Genomic DNA, 20,601 nt, shown 5'->3' with positions numbered 1-20,601 from the left:
AGGACGGCAAAGGAGATGAGGGACAGTCAGAATATTGGGAAAGTCAACCTCTGTGGACCACACTTGCCCAAGTCGTCTCTTCACCCACCTTCAGGGAATAACCAATGTGTATCACACATGAACAAACCTGCTTGTTCATCTGTCTGAAAACGGTGGGACGGAGGGGTCCAGGGACAGAAGAGGCAGTGTCCTCTTCACTGCGTCTCCTGTGGCCCCTCATCATGGGGGAAGGCACTCAGTGCCCCAGGGAGTGTGAGAGCCCGGCTGACACTGAGCCTTTACACACATTACTCCGCACACTTGGTGCTTTGACAAGATTAAAAGGACACTTTCCCTGACCTTGAGAGCTTTCAGGGACCCCGCGGGCACTCAGCTGGCCATACAAAAACAGACCGTGGAGAATGACAACTAGTGACTGTGAACTCCCTCCTGGGGAGGGAATGGTGAACTCGGGCGAAGCAGATCAAGGAGACACTGTACCTGGATCTTGAAGGGTGAGGACATAGGACGTAAACAGGAGGAGTTTTGAAAGGAGAAGAAGTTGGAATAAGGAGAAACCGGGCAGAAGGAAGAGCCGGCGGACACCACAGAGCTGCAGCGTGCGGTGAGCTTGTGGGGGGGATGGTGTGGGGGGGTTAGGGTGGGGGGCGGGGCGGGGAGGGGGAGGGCGTAAGATGTGTCAGTGCTTTGTCTGCAGACAATGGGGATCGGCGATGTGATGGGGGGCAGGCCCTCAGGGAGGCGAGAACTCTGCTGCTCCCAGCTCCCCGCCCCCCTTTGCTCCCACAGAGTGAGACGTGGAACCCAACCACCACTGAACGCACAGCGGCTCAGAAGAGGCGCCCCAGCCCCTGTGGGAGATGAAAAGGCCGGGAGCCGTTTCTCACCTGAAGCCTCCCGATTGCCACGAGGCAGTATTTACTGCCCTGTCCCACCTCCGCGTCTTCTTCGGGTACCGTCATTCCTGAAACGAGAAACGCCCGTGGTGAATGGCAACGGGCCAAAAGCGCCCGTGATATTACCTGTGCAATCGAAAATACAGACCTGCGGCTGACCGCTGGGGTCTGGGAAGCCAGCCAAGCAGCTAGCTGGTCACCGGTCCCCACGCTCATTCCCACCCTCCCCTCCTCCTGGCGACAAGTGATAATTTCACGGGACATTATCATCTGCGTTTGTGGGTCGTGCAGCGGAAGGGAAGGCAGATGAGATGCAAATTATTCATTTATACATTTGCAAAATCTGGCCAAAACATTTCATTATAAAAGAAATGTCAGAGAGGATAAATGGGGAGGGGGTTCTAGAAGAGGGTAAACAGGGTCAGATAGATGGTGACGGAAGGAGAACTGACTCTGGGTGGTGAACACACAATGTGATACATAGATGATATAATACAGAATTGTACACCTGAAACCTATATAACTTTACTAACAACTGTCACCCCAATAAACTTTAATTTTAAAAAAGAAAGAAATGTCAGTAAGATGTACAGACGGGCATTTCAGGTTCTGTAACTGTTTCACACATCTGTCGACAAAGAATCAAAGACCAGGAGAGGCAGTGGGGTCTTATCAATTGCTTCTCAGGGGTACGAGCCGGGTAGGAAGGGACACTTACTTTTTAGTTCATAACCTTCTAAAAACCAAAAAGAAAAAAAGAAAAAAAAAAAGCATTTATGGGTTAATTTTACTTTAATTTTCAAGACTGTATAGGTCTTCTAAATTTCTTTAATGAAGATGGGCTGTTTTTGTAGTAATAACACTAAAGATGGAAAAACAGGGTGGCACATGACATTTGGGCACTTAAAAGGGGGGGGCTTCGTCCACCTGGGGAATTTGTAGGTTGCACCCTCTTCTCCCACAACGGAAACACGAGCGTGGCGACCTTGACTCCAGACTTCAGAACTCGGCCCGCGATTGGCAAACGGAGAGAACAGCGCAGCCGGCGGTGGTAGGCGTTTCATTCTAAAACGTCTGGCAGACGTGCAACGTTTCTCTCCAAACAAACTGCCACTAAGTCATGAACACTAACACGTGTCGTCTTCTGCCTGAGGGAAGGTTGTGAGTGGTTTCTGTGTAAACTTGGACTCAGAAGACAGAGCTTCGTTTCCAGTAAATCGTCATCGGGACATAGGGTTCGCGGAGGGGCCGTGACAACCAAGCTGCAGAGGAACCGCGAGGGTGTCAGGAGGAAAGGGTGAGGGGGCATGGCGGGGCCCCCTCTCTGCCTCAGTCTCTCCATTGGCGAAGGGCGCAGGGCCACTGTGAGACTGAGCCTGGGTTACTGTTCCCGACCGGCAAGGGGGTGTTTCCAAGGCAAACAGTACACTGAACCCGATTCTCCATGCCTTCGCTATGGGATGTCACTGCTGGTCTTGAAAGTTCAGAGGTACAGTGACATTCTCCAGTGGCCGGCCTCTCCCCCATTTCCAGCTTCTAGAACGTAAATCCCCATGGGTGCAGGGTGGGCATCTAGAAGGCGGGGCCATGTCCCCACAGTCCACCTGGCACCCACCCCTGCTTTGGGCTACGCTGTACACCGACTCCCATCACACCTGGGGGCTGGCTGGCACCAAGCCGCTCCGCCATGACTCACCTGTGCCACCTGCACAGGTGGCCCCACATCCCTAACCTGCTCTCAGCTCTAACCAGCCTCGGCGTTGGCGCCTCTGTGCGCCAGATCCTGGCAGACCAGCCTCCATCCACCTGCCTCCCTCACCTTCTCAAACCAGCCCATTCCCACCCCACTTCCTCCTACTCAGCCCCTGGGAACGGCACTCTTTGCAAGCGAAGACCTGCGCCCTTGGCGTCCACCTCTGCGGGCCCTGCGCTCTGGCTGCTCCTCTCTCCGAGGCGCCTGGTCACCTCCTGAGTGCCACCTCCACAGCCCTGCTGTAACTGGCGCTCACATGTCCCCACACCCACTCCCGCACTCTCTCCTCTTCTGGCCTCTCCCAGGGGACCTGTGGCTGCTCTCAGTTCACCTAAGCACAGCCTGGCCCATACCTGAGCCCCTTTCGGAAACCCTGAAAATTCCCCCAGGTTACCAGCTGGAGGGCCATTTGTTCCATCTGATAAACTGATTGGAGTGACTAGCTCCTGGAAGGCGCATCTCAGAACCTGTTCTGGTGAGAGCGCGTCCTGAGACGAGGCTGCTGCTGACAGAATGAAGCCCCTTCTGCGGCAGGTCGGCTGAGCTCCTGCCTGCCTGTCTGTTCCGGCCCCATGGGGCCTTTTAGAAAGTGGCCCGTGACCCGAGCACATGGAACAAAGCCGAGAACTTTCCAGAGCATGCCAGCTGAGGGCTGCAGGTTGCCTCTCATACAGGAATGCACACACCTGCTTCCTATGTGAAATGGTGGGGACAATATTTTCTCTGGATGTCGGGGTGCCACCATGGAGGCCCCCACAATGAGTGCACTGGCTACAGGAAGGGCTGCTTCCGGGGGTGGCCACCATGCCTGGCATGAGCAAATCTATGGGGACAGACTGGCTGGAAGGGGACTAAGGGCTCCGGCTCCAGGGACCGGAGGCGGCCTGACTCAGAAGTCCCGACTGTACCATCCACTGACCACAAAGCCTTCGTTCAGCCGCTCTGAGCTTTGGGAGATGGGAATGAAAATAGTTCCTATCTGTGAAATGGAACAAGCATCACCCCTACTCTGCAGGGCTGCACAAGATGAGAGAGTGGGTACTAAGCACCCAGCACGTGCCTGGCACACGGGGCTCCATATGTCCAGCGCTGTGTTCACGGTGGCATTCAAAGTCCTTGGCACTGGTCAAGAGAGGTGCAGTCACCCCACTGTGGTTGCTGAGCTCTGCCTGGCGGCAGGCTTCCCGTGGAGGTCTGGGCAGGGGCAGAGGCTAGGTCAGCGGAGATGCAGAGACCTGCAAGGTGACAGGCTGTCCTCTAGAGAGGGGAGGGGCTGGCCGGAGGCAATGCTCGGTGTCCTCATCCTCTGGTCAGAGTTCGGTCATGAGATCAGCCACATGTGACACACTTTCTGAGCACCTACTAAGCGCCGGACACTCTGCTACAGGTGAGGGACTCAGCCATGCAGACCCGGGTCCTCTCACGGCCGGCGGGGGAACACACCATCACAATGCCACACGGCGAGCGTTAGGACCGAGGACGGAGCACACAGCTCCAAGGAGGGGCGCACGGCCAAGGCCAAGGCTGGTCGCCAGGGCCCGATGACTGGTGTCAGGAGGGAACCTTCCTGGCAGGAGGGGCAGCGTTTATCAAGATGGGAGTTTTCACAGGAACACGATCATTCCAGCCATTCCAGCTTTAGAATTCGATGGCTCCTGGTCGGTTTCACCAGCACATTTTGCCCTTCATTAAATTACCTTTTCTCTGGAAACACTCTTCCCCAGGCACGTCTAAATAAACCTAAGTAATATAAACAACACACAAACAAAGTGGAGCTGGAAACCGCTGTCGGGAGGACATTCAGCAACGGTCAGACATGCCTCTTCATCCCTTTCCAGGGGCCGCACTAGCCCTGAGCACTCGCCCGGGGAGGGCAGTGCTGTCCAGTCGTGCTGGGTGCGGTCGCTCCTGAGACCTCCAGCCTCCCATGGGAATGAACACACAGTGTTGCCGCCAGAGGGGGGCGGGGACCATCACCTTCTGAGAGCAATTCAGGCCGCCTGTGCACAGCACGCTTCCACAGTCTTCTCTGGGGAACAGTAATACGGCTTAGGCGGAAACAAACAAAATGTTTCTTTGGCCCAACACATTTGGGAAACATCGTTTAAACACAGATAAAGAGGCTCCATGTAACATGTAACCTGGGAGCACGGTTCTCGAGGAGGAGAGTCCAGAAGGCAAAGTTCCCCCACGGTGCTGACCAAGGGGTCCTTTCTCCACATGCATCTCGGGGGACGTGTTGCTCTCGGAAGGTATGTTGGGAAATGGGTGAGTATTTGGCATTTCAGGGCTCCCGCTGGTGACCCTGAAGAAACGGATCCCCCCACTTTGCAAAGCAGAGCTTCCGCGTACAGCTGGTGCTTTTGGCTCCACAGAGCAAACGTAGACCTCCCAAGTAGCCACCTGCCCCCCCCACACACACACGCATCACTGTGGCAATGACAGCCTGGGGTGGGACCAGCACGGGTCAATACCAGAAACCAGTTCCCCGCATGGGAAGGAAGGGGCGACCTGGGGAGTGACTGGAAGGGCCCCTGGCAGGACCAACCCACCAGCTCAGAGCTGCAGCTGGATATTAGCCCCGAATGGCGGCCGACACAAGGGAGCGCAAATCTCCATCTCCCACCGCCCAGGAGGGGGTGTGGCGGCCAAATGCCTGTGCGTCCTATCAGGGGGCTGGGACCCTCGTCACCCCCCCACCCCACCGCTGGCACTCGTCACAGACACGCGAACCCTTGGTCAGGTAACAGGGAAGCCACACATTCTTCTTCTGCCCTTGTCAGGGCCTGAAAGATCTTACTAGAACCCACATGACCAACGACGGAACCGTCCTCAACTCTCCACCATGGAGAAGCATATGGCGACCTCGCTGTGGTGAGGCGCATGGGAAAAAATCACAAGCATATGAAAAAGACATTGAGTTAAGGAATCACCGGAAATGTTCCCAGTAAAGAAAAAAGACTTTCTTTATTAGAAGGAGGAAGAGGAGGATGAGGAGGAAAAGGAGAAGGAAAAGAAGAAAAATCTAAATTCAACTACTCAGTGTGACTCAGGAGGATACAGCCAGCACTGAGTTCAGATGGAAGTGCCATTGCCGAGTCTTCAAACACTGAATGGGAATCATAAATAGAAGATTGGGATGGACAGATTCTCCATGAATTCGGAAGAAAAGGATCAAGAAATTAGAGCAAAATTCGAAGTGGCAGGGAGGACAGATCCAGGAACACAGGATGGAGTTTGCAGGTGTGAGTGGGGCAGGCAGACTGGCAACGTGGAGAAATCTAGACGAATCCCCCCCATGGTGGGGAAAGGCTGGAGGCCGCCAGCGAGGGGCCCACCCAGCACTGGTTACAGTGAATGAAAACAGACCGACCCCACACACACCTGAGCGAATGTCTTGAATTGCAAGGACAAACTCAGAACCACCCACAAGGGTCACAGCGGGAGAAAAGCACCATAAAAGCAGGTCTCAGACCTCGGCACAGCACTGACTTCTGGAGACGACAGAGCATTTTTTCCACCAACAAATTCCTACCTCTTCTTTGTTTCCGCTCAAATGTGTGGAAACACAGTCTCTTTGCCTGTTAGACTTTCAGGGAGGGTTAGCCACGGGGTGTCGGAGAGACACCAACCCTGACACCCCCAGCCGACAGAATCTCCCTCCTACGTGGTCCCCGGCGTGTGCCTGTGTTACAACGCTCACCCTGGGGCTTTGCAATGACCTGCACACCTACCTGTGTCCTCCACTGGACTGTGAGCCCCTTCAGGCAGGACCCGCCTGAGGAGCCCCAGAGCCTAGCAAAGGACCTGGGCCACGGCAGTGCTTGCGAGTGTTTACTGAAGGAATAGCGGAGTGGCTGTGCCCAGCCTGCCTGGGAACGAGGAGGCCAGAAAGCTTCCCCAACCATCGCTCTCCATCTCACATGCCAACGCCATGGCTTTGGTGTCTGAGCAGGATGTCACAGCGAGGTCCTGAGCAGGACACGAAACCTGCTGAGCACAAGTGACAGGGGCAGGGCAGGGCTCCAGCCACTGCCTTGTGGGTTGGTGGCCGCCATACCGACAACCAGCTTTTGGAGAATTTCAAATGAAGGAAAAACAAACACACTATGTTCAACAAGCAAACTGCAAGAATGCAGGGCTGTCCTAGATGAGCTCACGGCAGGGCCGAGCTGTCTGGCGAAATGAGCCAAAACCCCACAATAACCTCAGGCCTCTGGCATTACTGAAAATGCAGCAGCGAAGGGGAGAGAAGCATCAGCCTGACCCGGGAGAGAGCACAGCAGGCGCCAACAAGCGGGCCCAGATGGTGGCCGTGCCCCTCCCCCGGGTCAGACGGTGCTTCTTCTGTGCAGACACCTGTTACCCAGAGGTTTCCCACAGAATCGGAGGTGATGGACCAAGCACATCAGATGATGGTTACTGGGAAGAGGCCTGTTACAGAAATGGGTTCCGGCTCCACGATGCATGTCAACCTGTGACATGGATGGTACCGGGATGACGACAACGGATGGCGTGGAGGCCCCTGACACCTGCAGAACTCCCAAGTCTCTTTCTGACTCTGAACACACCTCACCAAACATGAAACACAACTGGCACGGCTGACTCCTTCTCTGTTACAGTGAACCCAGTGCGTTTGCTTCTTTAGATTAAAAAAAAAAAAAGGGGACGATCGGACAGTGGAACGGACTGTCCCTGGAAGCCTGCTTTCCTTTTTACTCCCGCCCCCACGTGTTTAAAAAGAAACCTCCGTAGCATCAGATGCTGTGAGGCTGGCTGGGAAGGCCATAGGTAACAGGAGGGCCCTTGGAATGTACCAGAGCACGCCGTGATGCCTGTGATGGACGTGGGGTCAGCAGGACCGGCCAGCACTGTGACTGCATGGCTATGGACCTCAGGAATGAGCACGCCTGCTGCATGTGGGCTGTCAAAGCACCTTTTTACGAGGCCCTTGTTTGCCCCATAAAGTCTGCCTTGTAGGCTCACCTTTCGAGATGCCCAAGGTCGCCTGCAGATATTTTTAGCGACTTTGGTGCTTAGAAATCTTCATACTTCCCAACCAAGTCATTGTTTATAACTAAGGAGGCTGAGCTCATGCGCAAGCAGGGGCAGCACTCCTCGTGGGCATTTACGAGCCATCACTCAAGCATTACCGAGTTACTGCCCCAGTGCTTCCATTCCCTGCCCTTATGATAGGGTGAAGTGCTAATGACCGCATAGCAGCCACCTCATCTAGGCCAGATGGCTGTCTCCACCATTTTAAAAGATTTCCAGGGAAGTGGATTCTATAAACGCCTTTAGAAATTCTGGCAAGAAATTCTTTCACTGATTCATCCCCCTAAGCCAACTATTTCTTCTGGCTAGGCAAGAGACTCTTGCTTCTCGCCTTTCTTCCATTCACCCACTTCCTTCCTTCTTTCATTTTGTCCGTCCATCCATCCAGCCGTCCATCAGTCTGTCCATCCATCCATCCGTCCGTCCGCCCATCCATCCATCATCCATCCACCATCCATCCATCCACCATCCATCTATCCGTCCGTCCATCCATCCGTCCGTCCATCCATGTGGTAAGGAACGCACATTTAAGGCACTGAATGCACACTGCCGAATTACTGCACAGAAGGTTTCTACTGATTTATATTCCCATCAGCAGTACATAAAAGTGTCCTTTTTTCTGAGCCTTACCAACACTGTGTATTTTGTCTTTTTACTTTTTGCTATTTGATAGGTAAGAGGAGACAGTGTCAAATTATTTTAATTTGCAGTTATGATTAACAGCAGATTGATTTTTTTTCCAACTTGGTGTATTATATGTATTTACATATATAAATATAAATAAATACATATATATTTTAATACCCTTCTCATACGCTTTGCTCATTTCTCCCATTGAGTTAAAAATCTGCCTCTGCCTTTTGGTCACTTTCCTCTTTTGGTCCAAATTGTGCCTTCTGGAAATAACCTAAGTAAGATTAATTCTTCCTTTATATGACACCCCCTCAAATACTTAAAGACAGAAATCATGTCTCACTTTCTCCAAGATAAACACCCCCGGTTCTTTCCACCAGTTCTCATGTGGCCAAGTTTCAAGGGCGGGCGTTGAAGACTTAATGCCCAGTAAGTCCCGCTGCCCTACTGAGCTGTCCACTGGACATGCACGGTGCACAGCCCCGTGTGGCCCCAGGAGAGCGCCTGAGTCACCCCTGGAGACGCCCTGGGCACCGTCCCCCGCCTGCACCTCGGGGCCCGGTCACCTCCTCCCGCTCACATCCCATGAGTTAGTCTTATGGCAATCGTGGCATTTCTCGTGTGACACTGTAGGCCTGCAGCCCAAATAAAGTGGTGAGAGAGAGAGCATGTTAGGCCAGAAACAGAAAGAGGCATCTGCCTGGTATCACGAGAGTGACTGAGTCATTCAAAGAGGAAAGCAGAAAGAAGCAGCCAGTCTGCTTGCCGCGGGCCTGGTCCAGGAAGCCTCTCTGGACCCGGCAGGGCAGGGAGCCCCCTCCGCCCCAGGGCTGACTGCCTCCCACACTGTCCCGTAGTCACGTGTGTACGTGCTGCTCCCCCACCAACCGTCCTGTGATGCCTGAGGGCTCGGTGTCTGTCAGGCCCTCAGCCTCGGTGACTGCCCCACTGCGGGACAGCTCTCTCCAGGCTGCCCACATCTGTGTGCATCATTTGCCTCTCATCAAACAACCTTCTAACAGAAATCTGGTTTCTCAAGGCCTCAGAACCTCACAGGTTCACGGGACAGTGGGCAGGATATAGGTTAGAAACTCAGCTCTACAGAAGGAAAGAAGAGCGTCTGGGAGGGAGTCAGGTAGGTGCAATAAAATCTGTTATGTTTGCTACTGTTAGCTAAGCAAAGAAATTTCTGTTTGTTCAAAATAATAATAGTAACAACGTACTGGGTGGTGACAGCCTCTGAATAAGTGAAATGAATGAGAGCAAGATTATAAGAGATGGAAGGAGGAAGGAAAAAAATACTAGTTATCAGGTACCTGCACCCCCCCCCGTGAAGTGGTATTTTATGTTCAAGTGGATTTATATGAGTTGTAAATGTGTATTTCAAACTTAGGGCAAACAATACAGCTATTGTTATAGAAGTATAATTGAAATGCTAAAAGAGGTGAGAAAAAGAAATCATACAAAAAGCTCAATGAAAACCAGAGAAGGCAGGAAGAAAGGGGGAGGAAAAAGGAAACAAACAACAAATACAATGAATAGAAAAAAATGGTAGGTATTGATCAAACTGTATCAATAATCACATTAAATGTAAATGGCTTAAACACACCAACTAAAAGACACAGACTCAGAGTGGATTAAAACACTAGAGACCTAACTGGATGTTGCTGTCTACGAGAAAGTCCCTTTAAATATAAAGACACAGTTGGGTTCAAAATAGAAGAATGGAGAAAGACGCTCCAGGCTAATATGAGTCGAAAGAAAGCTGGAGTAGTGACATTAACGTGAGACACAGCACAATTCGGAGCCAGGAAAACTATCAGGTGTAAAGAAGGGCATTACAGAGTGACAGAGGGGTCAATTCTCCAAGAAGACATCAAAACCTTAACATGTGGGAACCGAACCACAGAGCCTCAGAAACGCGAGGCAATAAGGACAGAACTACAAGGAGAAATAGACAAATTCACCCCTGGATTTGGGAGCCTGCAACACGCCGCGCTTGGCAATTGGTGCGCCGAGCCGGTGAACAACCATAAGGAGATAGCTGTGCTTCACAGCACCGTCAATCAATTTGATCGAGTTGACATGGAAAGAAAGTGGCTTTTAGTGGGTGTGTAGAGCTGTGCAACTCTCACCACTTTTAAACATTTTTGTCACCTCAAAAATAAGCACTGTACCTATCAGCGGTCACTCACCATTTTCCCCTCCCTCACACCCGGAAACCACAAACCTGCCTTCTGTTTTGCTGGATTTGCCTACTTGGGGTATTTCCCACGCATACACTCATACGACACGTGGCCTTTTGGGTCTGGCTGCTTTCACTTACCGTGATGTCCTCAAGGCCCGGCCACCGTACGGCATGAAGCGATACTTTACTGCACTGCACCGCTGACTACGATTTCCCTGCATGGCTAGACTACAGTCGCATTTACCCACTCATCAGCTGACGCACACACGGGGCTGTTTCCACGTTTGGGCCGTGGTGAAAAAAGTTGCGACGAACATTCACGTACAAGTTTCTTTGTGGACACGTGTTTTCAATTCTCTTTGGTATCTACAGAGGGTGCCCCAAAAACGCATGCACATTTTAAGAAAGGAAAAAACTATATTAAAATTGTAATGCTCCATATATACCGATAACAAAAGATGAACACGAGTCATGTTTGACGTCTGCAATGACAAGAGGTGCTGAGTGGTTATTATCAGTGTAATTTTAATAGTTTTTTTCCTTTCTTAAAATGTGTATACATTTTTTTTTTTTTTGGCACCCTTTGTATTATCTAGGAGTGAAACTGCTGCGTCAGTCACATGGTGACTCTACGTTTAACATTTTGAGGCACTGTCAGACTGTTTTACAAAGCAGCTGCACCATTTTACAACCCCACCAGCAATGTGTGAGGGTTCCACGTCCTCCCCAACACTTGGTACCACCTAATTTAACATCACAGCGAATGTAAGAGGTGCCTTGTGGTCTTGATTTGCATTTCTCTAATGACTGTCGCTTCAAACGCCACCCTGACTTCCCTGAGTGCTCAGGTGACAGGCCACAGAAGGGGCTTGCCGAGGCACCCAGCGGTCTGGAGCTCAGGGGCAGGTCCCGCTTACCTGCTGGCGGCCAGGCCTTGATGTAGCCTGTGCAATGGACCACAGCATACTGGGCTTCCCCTTCTTTCACGGGGCCGAGGCCGTTCCTGCAGGAAGAACGTTTGTGAAATTGCTTTCGGCACCTGGGGGGAGGCAAGGACGGTGGGGGCTCCTTTGGGGTCTAAGCTACTGGGGTCACTTGTCCGCCGCGTGGTTCTGAATCTCGTTTCCCTGCCCCCACACGGTCTGCAAGGCCAGAAGAAGTCCCACCCGGCTCCCTTTCTCACCCCAGCCCTGGCTCCCTGACCCACGGGGCTCCTGGTCCTCTCCTCACCCAGCTTCCCCTCCCGGGCAGCGACTCCTTAGCTTAGGGCACTTACGCTACCGACCAGCACAGGGCAGACGCACCCATCAGAACGGCCTACTGACCTGAACCTTTTCCTCATGGTGGTTATTCTGTTCAGTGGGAGGTGGTCCAAAGGAGCATTTCCACACCTAAGATTCAAAAAATACATCAGAATGAGTGCAGACCCGGGCTGGTTTATAACACATATACGTAGGGCAGCAGTGCAAGGGACAGGCCTTGTTTGAGGTCACACACTCATCCCGGCGAGCCCTCCGGCCAATTTCCTCCCAGTGGGGAAGTGGGCTCACGTGCCTTTGAATCTGGATGGTCACTGAAGGCAAGGAGAGGAGCCCAGTGTGCACGGCCCGGCCCCCCCTCTGGAGACCCACAGGACTCTAGGAGATGCTGGCCGAGCTCAGTCCTGCAGATCACTTCCGTGTCACTGCGGGGCTTTCAGGAAACAGGGAAGGAGGTGACGACAGCAACAGGGTGTCCACAGACACATCAACCAAAACAGCTGCTGCCAGCTGACGCACGGAAGCCTCTTCTCAGGCCCCAGCTCTGCTCGCCTGCAGTGTCCAGGCATAACCAGACAGTTGGAAGCCCGCGGACGGCCAAGGACAGCGTGGGGACACAGGGAATGGGAGGCGCTCCGGCCTCCCTCTGAAGGACGGGCTCTGAAGCTCTGAACGCCTGAAGTCCACACGCTCGGTGGCCGGGCTCTGACCCCTTTGGGACACGCATTTCGACTTCCCAACTACATGACAAGTAATACCCTGGGTGTCTTAATATTCACCACGGCAAAGATACGAGTCCAGTTACACTGGGAGGCCTGGGGCAGCTGCCAGCACCTGCGCCGTGGTCACAGCAGGACGACCCACAGCAGGACACGCTGCCCAGCACGCTGGCACGGCCCTCTGCCTTCCTGCTGACACCGAGCAGCTTTCTTTGGGGGGGAAGGTCCTGCTCGCAGCAGATGGCAGTGCTGTTTACTTCACAGGAAAATGCAGGGAGTGTGGACCTGGCACTGAGGAAACCAAGCTGCAGGTGTCCCCGACGGGCACCAGGGCGGGGCCCACCTGACGTGGTTGCTGGGCAGCGAGAATGGCATGATTCCTAGCAACGGTGGACCTGACGCTTCCGGTACGTTTATGCGTAAGGGAGCAGCCGAGATGGCACGAGAGAGAAAGCACTGAGCGGCCAGGGGGCAAGGCGGCCTTCACTGTACTGCCCGAAGCACTGAGCAGGCTCCGCTGTGTCGGGCGACACTACGGACGGCACTTGTCCCCGGTGGACACTGATCCATAGGCTGAACGCAGGGCGGCATCTGCCCTCAACCCTGTCCTACGAGGATGGTCCTGTCTCCTGTCACTGCAGCATGCTGGGGGCAGGCGAGGGGGACCCCATCTGTGACCTCCAGGCGCTCGGCCTGGCAAGAGCCAGCGCAGAGGCAAAGGACTGCCTTGCTTGAATCCTCTGCAGGCTCTGGGGGCCCAGCCAGACATCGGAGGCAGGTGTCCCCCCAACACGGCAACCTGGTCATCTCAGATGGATACCCCGCCCCTAGGTTCATGGCGTTGGGTTCAGAAGTAGTTGCTTTACAGGATTACTTTGAATTAGAGAAGATATGTACTTATTTTAGAGCATCCACTTTTTGGAACAGCACAGGACCCAAGAGTTGCTCAAGTGGCAAGTCCCACTTCCAACAGCAAACGACTGGAGGGAAGTGACACGAGTGAGTGGCTCTGCTGTGCCTGGGCCTGAGACCAGAGCAGTAGGCGCGCCGGGAAGCTTGGCAGCCAGGAGGAGGCGGTCGGAGAGGGCAGGGCACACGGGCTGAACCAAGCAGGCAGGGAGGCGCCTGGTGCTCAGGGAAAGCCTGGGAGACCCAGCGCTGGCGCTTCTCTCCTGGGGAGGGGCGGCCTGCGTGCTCACCCCCCTGCCGCTCCAGCTCCTGCTCGGCCCTCTGACGTCCAGCGGTTGACCGTCAGTCTCAGTCAGGACACGCCTCCCTCCTAGAAGCTTCCTTTACCCTCTCTCCTTCCTGGCCACCTGCCCAGGGCTCAGCCCTCACCTCCTCTCCCTCCACACTCGTTTCCCAGGTGACCTCCTGTGGCCCCAGGCTTCATAACACCTCACTGACGTCTGTCCCCAAGTCCGTATGTCCAGCCCCAATGCCGTCCTTGAACTCCAGAGTCACGCGTCCAACTCTCCACTCATCGTCTCCACTCAGAGGGGTCTCGGGCACGTCCAGCCCAAAGCGGCTTCCCCACACAGCCTTCCCCATCCTGGGAAATCTACTCCACCTCTGCAGTGGGGCAGGCAAACCTTTCAGACCTTCGCGTTCCTTTTCTCTCTGAAGCACATTCAGAATCTGAGCACTTATTACCAGGCTCGCTACTGCCTGATGTCTCTCACCTGGATTATTACACGACCCTCCTCGCTTCTACTCTTGTTCTTCTCCTGCAAGCATATTCTCCAGCTGATTTTTAAACATGTAATTCAGAAGACGCCACTCTTACAATCAAATTGCGGTGGCCTCTCCCCTCATTCAGAGGAAAAGCTGACGTCCTACGAGGGTGACACGACCTAACGTCGTCGACTTTTCAGCTGTATCGACTGCCATCCTCCCCACTCGAGACTGTAACCTCACTGCTCCTGGGACGTGCCAAGAACATCCCTGCCTCAGGGCCTTTGCACCTGCTGTTCCTTCTGTCTGACACTCTCTTTCCCCAGATATTCCCACATCTCCTTTGCTCACTTCCTGCGGTCTCTACTCACGTGTCACCTTATCAATGAGGCCTCCCCCTCAGCTCCCTACATAACATGCAAATTAACAGCCCCCACTACTTCCTACCCCCTTACAGTAGCTTTCTTTCCTGCCATGTGACATCACGTATTTACCTGGCACTGTGCCCTCCGTACATCTCCGAGGTCAGGCATTTTAGGTGCTCAACTCAATGCTGAATCCCCAGCACCTTGACCAGTGCCCAGCATGGGTGGAGCCTCAGTATAAACGTGCTGAATAACTGAATGAATGAGTGAATAAATGAGTGACAGGCACCTCCTCCTGTTACTGCCTTGGGAATTGCACACGCCACACAGAACAGACCCCATGCCTCCCGGGGATGTGGGGCTGAATGTGTGGGGGGGTCTGGCCTGAGTCTGAGGATTGAAGATCCTCACTCTTTCTTCTTTGGGGACAGAGCAATCGCCTGACTACTGCAAAGCCCAGTCACGCCTGCATTTCTTCAACAACCATAATTATGTGCGTGACACTCTTCGAGATGTCACGGGGAGCTCGAAGGCGTGTACCTCAAAGCCGCTCTCCTCACAGCAACTGTAAGTTACTTACGGAGCCAAGACAGTCACACTTAAAACACCGATCAACTAACCATGAGACCAACCGGAGCTGTATGCTTTGGCACGAGCGAATAGAAGAGTAAGTGTGACATGGGTAGGTCTTATATAAAATGTGGGGAGAAATCGGAGCCTGGAGAGATTGGGGTTGAAAAGAGCCTTGAGGAGCAGGTAGAAAGTCGAGACGCAGGAGACCAGGGGAAGCCAGGGTAGGAGTGGGTGCAATGAGTGAGTAAAGACATGGGTGACAGGCATGCCTGTGGCAGGAAGTCAGACGACGCGTGGAAATGGGAGGGAGAGGGAGGAGGTTCTCCCCAGACAGACCGAGAAGCCTGCTCTTCACGTGCTTCGGTCACGGAGATGGAGTCACTGGGGGGACTGGGGTTGGCGTGACCCCAGCAGAGCCCGGCGCGGCCCTTCACGGCACCTGAGCGGCAGACGCCGCGGCCCAGCCCGCGCCCCCCACGCACCTCATCCTGCAGATGAAGGACCTCCGTGAGCCCATGCACATCCTCATGGACGACTGCTGCCCTTCCTTCTTGACCGTGCCCGTCTTCAGGTCCAAGATCCGGCCTGAGAGAGAGAGGGAGGGAGAGCAGGACACGCACGTGAGCCTCTGCCTTTGGGGGGTGCGGGTGCGGGGTGGGGGAGTTTTCTGCAAATGTTCTGCAGATGAGGACAATCAGGGCATGTAAGTCGTTTGTCTCTTGGAATTCCCAGCATTCTTTGGCAGGAAACACATGGAGCGATGAAATGCATACAACTCTAAATGCCTTGTTTCCTTCAAAGGGCCGTCTACACTCGCCGTCTCGGCTTTGCTGGATTCCATCAGCTCAGCTCACTCCTGCCTGGCCTTCTCCCCGCTACATCACAGAAACGGCGTCAGCCGGAGTCACCACTTGCTTCCTGGCCGCTAAATCCCAAGCCCGTTTCCCCTCTGTCCCACCCGAAGGCACAATGCCATGCTGGTTCTCTCAGATGTCCCCTGCCCTCGGTTTCTGACACAGCCCTCTCCACGCTGCTCTGCACCTCGTACCCCAGGGACCCCTCAGCCACCTTCTCTTTTCATCCTCAGCGTGGCCTCCGTGACTTTATCCACTCAAGGTTGGGAGATCACCTCTGTCTGCTGAGGACCCACGGGTACCCTCCAGCACCGGCCCCGCCAATACCTTAGCCGCAGAGCCAGCCCTCCATGAGGCTGACTGTGCACTGGCCCTGCCAGGTGGCATGTCGGAAGCGTCGCCACCGTCACAGCCTCTTAAGCCAGAGTTCCAGGCGCCATCTCAGTCTCCCTGTCCTTCGTCACCTCTAGCACACTGTCTCGGTCTCTCCGTCTCCTCTGCCTTGCTCATCGCTGCCTGCCCGTTGTTCCCCGATGGAGACGCACCAGCTCCCAAGCCCCTGCATCCGTCTTCCTCCCCATCTTCCCCTCTGCGGGGCTCTTGTGTCTCGTGGCTCTCTGACGTCCCCACAGCTCCCTCTCTGCCTTGGGAACCCTTCCCTTGGCCCGATTACCTCCTGCTTATTGTCACAACTTACCCAAGGTGTCACCTTGCCATCATTTCATAAATAATTACTCGGTACCCACAATAGGCTCTGCACCGATCTAAGCCTCCAAAGCTAAAAAGGCCTAGGCCACTATAGTCTGCTGGGTAAACAGATGACAAACGCCAAAGAATGAAACGGTGTGGAGGGAATGGAATGCATTGTCAGGTGGAGATGGCTTCTGGGAACAAAAATAAAGCAGAGGAAGAAAATGACTGAGTCCTATCCCTTTTGCAGTAAATCGTTGAATGGGTTTCTATCACTGAAAATCAAAGGGTCTTGAAGAAGACACCTCCCCAAACCCCAGCTCCCAGGGCTCCAAAAGCAGGGGAGGGCGCAGGGGCCTGGGTGTGTGTGTGACCTCAGGAGGAGAGTCACCTCCTGTCCACACCCCTGCTCTCCTTGAGCCCAGCTCTCTCTGCACTCAGGGTTTTCCACGTGCCTGGCTGGCTCTCCCCTGCACCCACGGCAGCAGCCTTCCTTCCCCTGGCACAGGGCTCTGCAGGCACGCGCTCACTGCCCATGGCCCACCTTTAAGCAGGATGTGAGCACCAGAATCAACTCCACCCAGTGGCCCATGCCCAGTCTGCTGGGAGCTCTGGCACGGCTGGCCACGGAGGAGGGGCCGGAGCGAGGGGAGCCGGCTCTGTGCTGTCTGCAGCCCCAGGTTTGACACCTGTCTGTCTCACTCACAGACGGCTGCTTTGGAGTAAATTCTCACTTGCTTTATCATTGACCAAATGGCAGACGGTTTCAGCTGTGACGCGGGCCAGCAGGAGAACCTGTCAAATTCCAAAGTGTGCTCTGAAAATAAATCACAGCTGCGGAGCACATGAGCCGTGGGACATGTGGAAAGGCAAACAGCTCTGCAATGTGCTATCGTGACCCTGAGGGACAAGTGCTTCAGGCTTAGTTCTCCACGTGCTCCTGCAGCGGCCTCGGGCACAGCGAGGCCCTTCCCGGGCTCCTCGGGAACAAAAGCACACCTCACTTTGTATAGGATGTGTGGCCCCGCAAGGCTGTCCGTCAACTGGATTTTTGACAAATTCAATGGCAGCGAGGGGGCATGGCCCCAGTGATAGACTGGGAGTCACTCTCGTCCCGCGGGCGACCAGGGCCTGGCTTCACGTACAGTGGGGCTCCCGGCAGTGGAACAAGCATGGAGCTGTGGTGCTGACGTCGCCCCCAGTCTCCTCTCCTGGCCCACAGAGCCTGGGGCGGCTGGGCCCGCGTTCCTAGGGCTGGCTCTCAGCAGGCCCGAGAAGTGTGACCAGTCCAGGCCAGCGATGCGTCCTCTGGGACCTCCTCACCCCACCCCACGCGCTGGGTCAGAAGGATGCATTCTTCTGCAGGTCTGTCACGGGGCTGGTCCCACCACAAACCCCATCCTGCTCTCCTTGGCCACGGCCGAAACTACTGGCCTCCCTGGTCACCTCTGCTGTCTGTACCCTTCACCCACAGTCCAAGCCTGCTGCTCCCCTCCTTCTTGGGGTGCTTCTGGAATAAATAAACGGCCACATCCTGGGCGCTGAACCCGCGAGTTCACAGACCACGTGACCTACCGCATCCCCAGCAGCATTTGCTCTGGGAGGAGGCTCCTTGCTCCACATCCCATGTGCCAGGGGTCAGCGTCAGGCTGCCACCTTCCTCTGCCCCAGTGCCCTTCCCAACCAGCTATCATTATTCTGAGTAGACAATTCACCGGTGGACGTTAAGTTGTCCCCAGGTTTTCCAGATGGCAAATAATGCCGAGTTAAGTAACTATAGAAAAAAAAATCCCTACCATCTGCAGATAGATTTCCCCAAAACGGAATGACTGCATCCAATGAGAAGACTATTCTGAAGGCCGTTAATACCAGCCCCCTGTGCATCTCTAAAGCTGCTGGACACCCGCAGTCACCACACTGACTGACAGTCAGCGTTTCCGCTCCATGAAACGGAAGAAATTATAACACATCTCAGGGCTTCTAACTCTCATTCTTCTAAGACACTTGAAAAGCGTATGTATTGTCTAGAGCCACTTTCCTGTGACAGTGGGGGCGGTCAGCAGTTGGAGAAAACACTGTGTGGCCCCCAAAGCCAGCAATGTTTACTATCTGGCCCTTCCCAAAAGCACTGGCTGAGCCCTGCTTCAGAAGAACGACTCTAAAGGTTCCCCCTGTAACAGCACCTGCTCCCACAGGCGGACGGCCCTCCCGTGACTGCTCTCAGCACGCGGATCTGTAAGTATTCTCCTGGTCGGGAGTCACTTTTCTACAAAGAAGAACCAGAAGTTTGTCTTGGATTCGCTCACAAAGGAAGGCTTTGTGCTCGTAAAGCGGCTCCCCAGGCTACGACAGAAACGCAAATAGAAATCAGAATTCTTGCATCAAAAGAATCCTTAGGAAAACTGGAAACATCTTCTCTCGGTTGAAAAAGGAGGAAAACAAGAGACAATGATCAGCAGCAAGAACAGAGCGACCGGCCCGCGATGGATAAGATGGGTAACACGCGACGTTGTTCCACACACGAGTGGCCCCTGAAATGGCGCGGAGGCCGCGGCAGCCGCGCCGGTGACCCGTGTTCTCACTCCCCGAGGCGGACCCCAGCCGTCCGGCAGCTGTGCGCACAGGAACGACCCCCCCAGCACAGGAGTCCACGGGGCCGCAGCACAAACTCCGGGGCGGAGCTGTGTCTCCCGCGCCTGGGACAAGGCGGCCCCTGCTGCGGGGCGTGGGTGCATTTTGCTCAGATTTCATTCTCTGGCAGGTGTTCGGATATGGCCCAGGGACAAATACACCAAGTCTCCGGTTGTAGCCCAACTACTTTCCGCTCAGACCAGAAGAGGGGGGCTCTGGGCGGAGAGCGGAGCTGCCTAAGGACGTCCGTTCCTCTGGGCACCCAGAACCTGCCCCAGCACAATGTCACGCGCTAGTCATTGATTATCAAAGTCAAAAGGGGGCCGCCATCTTCTTACGAGAGCCCACCTCCCTGGCCGTAGTGATTGGCTGAGGCTTGGGCACATGACACAAGCTAGGCCAATCATAGTACCGCATGTGCCCTCGGTCCACAGTGACTGGCTGGGGGCTGGACACCTGACTAGGAGCTGGGCCAATCACAGTCCTTCACTCCTCCTCCTCTGTCCACACGGTCCCACGACCAGGACGTGACCCAGCCCGGCTAATCAGAGTCCTCCGCAGGCCAAATGCAGCCACGCCACCTCTCCCCCCTCTTCTCTCCAAGAGTCTAAGCATATGGCGTTTTTAGCAGCAATGATCCTGGCGTCGTGGAGAATTGGATCTAAGACAATGGAACTGACTCTAAGAAAGCAGAGAGAACGTAAACCAGTGAAAGGGCGCCCTCACCGTCTTCAACTCTTCGGCGCCAATAAATCCCCCCCTTTAATGCCTAACGTCGTTGGAGTTTAGTTTCTGTCACTTGAAACCAAACAGCCCAGACTCATACAACAGTCTCCAGCCTCTGAGAGAAGAGGAAGGGCAGGAGATTACGTTGTAATTGACCAAGGATTTTACTGAGGGCCAGGTAGGTGGGCTTGGAATCGCTCTGACTTTTCCTTCTGTCACCCGCCAGATGACATTCTTGGCTTTGAAATGACTTATCTGATTGGGTCAGATCGACATGGATAATCTCATTTTTTACGGTCAACTGACTTGAAACTTGAATCGCAGCAGTAAGATCCCTTGCCAGCAGAACCCAGCTTCCTGTTGGCCTTCCTCGCCAGGGCGTGGGGACGTGGGGAGCCTTGGGATACGCTGCCCACATGGTCCCCTACGTTACGTTCCTGGGCAACGACCTGCTTCTCTTCCAAGATTCCAAACTCTGGCCGTGGGTGGAGCCTGTCCGGGTCCCTGAGGCCAGGGGCCTCCCACTCAGTGGTTCCAGCAGCTCTGGCCTGAATTGCAACCATGTGAAGCCGGCACAACGGCCAA

At 54.4% G+C, this 20,601-nt stretch overlaps 1 protein-coding gene across 12 annotated transcripts in view; it reads right to left on the bottom strand.

The window, feature by feature from the left end:
• Positions 1-20,601, bottom strand: part of ARNT2 (aryl hydrocarbon receptor nuclear translocator 2) — a 102,097-nt gene that overhangs the window by 24,619 nt on the left and 56,877 nt on the right. For all 12 annotated transcript variants that reach the window (XM_074317796.1, XM_074317798.1, XM_074317792.1 and 9 more), the window contains 4 exons: positions 15,598-15,700; positions 11,851-11,916; positions 11,443-11,528; positions 888-964 (listed from right to left, as the gene is read on the bottom strand). In XM_074317796.1, coding sequence (XP_074173897.1) covers positions 888-964; positions 11,443-11,528; positions 11,851-11,916; positions 15,598-15,700 — 332 coding nt within the window. The remainder of the gene's footprint in view (positions 1-887; positions 965-11,442; positions 11,529-11,850; positions 11,917-15,597; positions 15,701-20,601) is intronic.

This window comes from Rhinolophus sinicus, linkage group LG13, assembly GCF_036562045.2.
Source record: "Rhinolophus sinicus isolate RSC01 linkage group LG13, ASM3656204v1, whole genome shotgun sequence".
NCBI lineage: Eukaryota > Metazoa > Chordata > Mammalia > Chiroptera > Rhinolophidae > Rhinolophus > Rhinolophus sinicus.
Note: the sequence above shows the minus strand (reverse complement) of the source record. Positions and strands in the feature narration are given on the sequence as shown.